Source organism: Trachymyrmex cornetzi, unplaced genomic scaffold (assembly GCF_001594075.2).
Source record: "Trachymyrmex cornetzi isolate Tcor2-1 unplaced genomic scaffold, Tcor1.1 scaffold1128, whole genome shotgun sequence".
NCBI classification, from domain to species: domain Eukaryota; kingdom Metazoa; phylum Arthropoda; class Insecta; order Hymenoptera; family Formicidae; genus Trachymyrmex; species Trachymyrmex cornetzi.
Window position 1 is genome coordinate 58,139 of NW_017295685.1, and position 3,221 is coordinate 61,359.

At 28.8% G+C, this 3,221-nt stretch overlaps 1 protein-coding gene across 1 annotated transcript; it reads right to left on the reverse strand.

Moving 5' to 3' along the window:
• Positions 1-2,367: 2,367 nt before the first annotated feature.
• LOC108764257 (retinol dehydrogenase 11) lies at positions 2,368-3,205 on the reverse strand (the record flags this gene model as incomplete). The annotated part of the gene is made up of 3 exons (XM_018512400.1): positions 2,368-2,607; positions 2,707-2,923; positions 3,073-3,205. Coding segments are annotated over 3 exons (498 nt in total), but the record flags the coding sequence as incomplete, so codon positions are not given.
• Positions 3,206-3,221: the final 16 nt, after the last annotated feature.

Genomic DNA, 3,221 nt, shown 5'->3' on the forward strand with positions numbered 1-3,221 from the left:
CCCAGCCATAGTCGTCCATCCGGAAGAGACAAGGCATAATTGAGATCGAACTTCACTTATAGTAAGTTCGTTTAATCTTAAAATTATGTATACCGATTTGTTCTATTTATGAATTTTAATGGCATAAACATGTATTTTGATATAGAGGAAAATCGCCGATACTGACATAGGTCTCCTAAAGTGACACCCCCTTATTTCTCAGAAACTAATTACTACACTTTATTAATATTAATAAAATCATGATCTGTTTAGCAAATTAAAGAAGTACAAACTCATAATTCATATATTTGTGGCTTATTTCTATCAATCAACCAAATCAGCTAAAAACCAATTCTATGAATCCGAGAAGAAAATTCTTACGGTGTTCTTTTGCAAATTGCGTAATTAAAATAATAGTGACTGTATTATTGATAATATGTTATTTTAAATGTTTATAGTTTCATAAATTAGTTTTCTTTACAGAATAGGACATATTTTTATTTATAGAATAGGAATGTTGGTATTATTGCCTACTATGTCAGTTTTGGAGCTCATTTCGTCAGACGCTCATTTTTGCATAACTTACGAAAAACTTAATTATTGCAAAATTGCAAACAGTATTATAAAAATTTCTTATACTATCTGATAGAAGACACTTTTTACTTTGTATTTATGTTTTTGAAGTTGTATTTTTATCTTTTGTTTAAGAAATATTGTGTAAAAACAAAGTGGTATGTCGGTATCGGTGACCTTCCTCTAATTTATATCAACTTTTATATTTTTAAAAGCAAAGGACAACAACAAATAAATGTCAAAATATTAAAAACGAGCAAATTTAAAAAGTGACGGATAGTATAAATTATTTATTAATTTATATAAAAATATAAAACTCACGGTACGTTTCGGTTTAATTTAGTCTTTATCAGCCGTGAAATATATAAGCAATTACATTTTTAAAAGTATAGAAAAATAAAATAAGCGTATAACTAACATAAATCAACAATTTTACGAGGATTACATCTTACCAATTCTTTTTAAAGCAATTAAAATTATGCGAAAATATAGAACAGTTGTAGAACGTTTTTTCTTGACATAAGTCTTCAAGCAAATCGGAAAAAATTTTATCCAAAAAAACAAAACCAATTCTACCGTTGATGACGAGAACAGGTAGAGCCAACGTAATTAAAAAGCAAGAGGCAAAATCCCAATTGGAAATATTGTGTACATCATGTCCAAATTACAAATTAAAAAGTTGATAGTAAAAATTAATATGAGATTTATCGAGTGTATGAGTCATTGCTAATAGAGCAATTAATTAGTTTTTCTTACTCTCACTGGTGACAGTAATCAAATTACGATTTTGTACGATAATCTTGAAGTTGTTGAAAGGACCCTCGTGGTGCACCTTTGCTACTTATCACTAGACTGCGGAACTTTATGCAAAATACTTAACTGAATATTAACTATCGGACAGTTTTAGCAGTCAATAGTTAAAGAGTTATTAAAAGGTGAAGTAAAAAGATTGAGATTGCCATCTGTAAATTTACAAAATTGCAAAATATGCATTTTATGCAAAACATTCAGTTAAGTATTTTGCATAAAGTTCCGCAGTCTACTTATCACCGCGCGAAATGTCAGGTCCATAACTAATAAACTTTATATAATCGATATTAATTAAAAGAACTAGTATAGCCTCAACATTTTCATATCAGAATTTAAAATATTCCAAAGAATCCGCTCTTAAAAGAAAAAACAGACGTTGGTCGTGGGATATACCCTGTGTATTAATAAAAATAATAAAAGAATAACTTAATTTTTTATAAAATAAAATACGACCTGGGTACCTATCATGAAATATGTCGGAATGGATTCCGATCGAAATTATTCCGCTTTCCCTAGAAAACACAATAGAAATCTAGGGAATAATTGAATAATTCCGATCGGAATCGATTCCGACTTGTTCTATGATAGGTACCCTGAACAAAAACTGTAAAACATGTCTTGTGCCTGTTTTCACAATATGAGCCGTTTATTTTGAAAGTGGCCTAAGTCCATTTGTCAATTTTTTATTGTTGACTGTAATAGCGTGTACAACTTGAAGTTAGCTGTCATAAACAACATTTTTTTTAAATGGACTTAGGTCACTTTCAAAATAAACGGCTCATATAATGATTACCTAAAGATTAAAGGTTACCAACAGATTCATCAATGAAATATATTCATGAATTTCTTGGTTACCTTTAATCTTTAGGTAACCATATATTGTGAAATCGGGCCTTAGCATCTATTCCATTAATATCTATTTTTAATCTATTTAAATACATGAATTAAATCATAAAATATTTATTAGATATACATTTATCAGAATATATTTTTTACTTCTTGCTGTATTAAACATTGTATGAATTAAAGATTAAATAAATATAAACACTATTTATTATAAATTTTCTTAACGATTCTCTTGAGAATAAAGGACTTTTTCAATCCATTTGACGTGAAACGGTTTCTAAAATTGTAGTAAAATCTTTTTCTGGATCCAGATGTAAAAGACGACAGGATACATTCCACAATTTTTTCGGGTATTGATGTTTGTTTGCCTTCCGATATGGAGTGGTAACACCGCAATTCCTAAAGATAAAAAAGGGATAAAGAGATATGACGCGAATTGAATTTATTATATTTACTTTATAAAAATAATTTTTTGTACAATATATAATATATTCTTACGAATAATAAAGTCCGGTCTCATTGGCTATCTTTTCATCTACGGAACAATATATTGTTGTTTGCGCTCCTTGTTCAGCATTTTTATAAAACAAATGCGTAAACATATTACAACAGAAAGTAAAACCTGAAAATAATGCCCTATACCAATACCGGAATAGTCTGGTCGGAATCATACCAGGATGTAAAGAATATGTGTTTATTCCATGAATATCTGCCTCTAAAAATCGAAATCTTTATGTAAGAGTTTATCTTCGATGTATATTTTTCCTTTATTATATAACAAATCATTTAATCAATTAATGATTGTCAAATATTATGTAAATGTGAGTTAACGCAATTCGTAATAATACGGTATTTCTGTCATACCTTTTAATTTACGAGCGAGTTCCTTGGTGAACAAAATGTTCGCCAATTTGGATTGTGCATAACTTCTGTTCGGCCCGTAAGATCTCTCCAAATTAATATCATCGAAATCTATATCAGTCACTACAATAGAAAATTTGTGTGTAACAAAA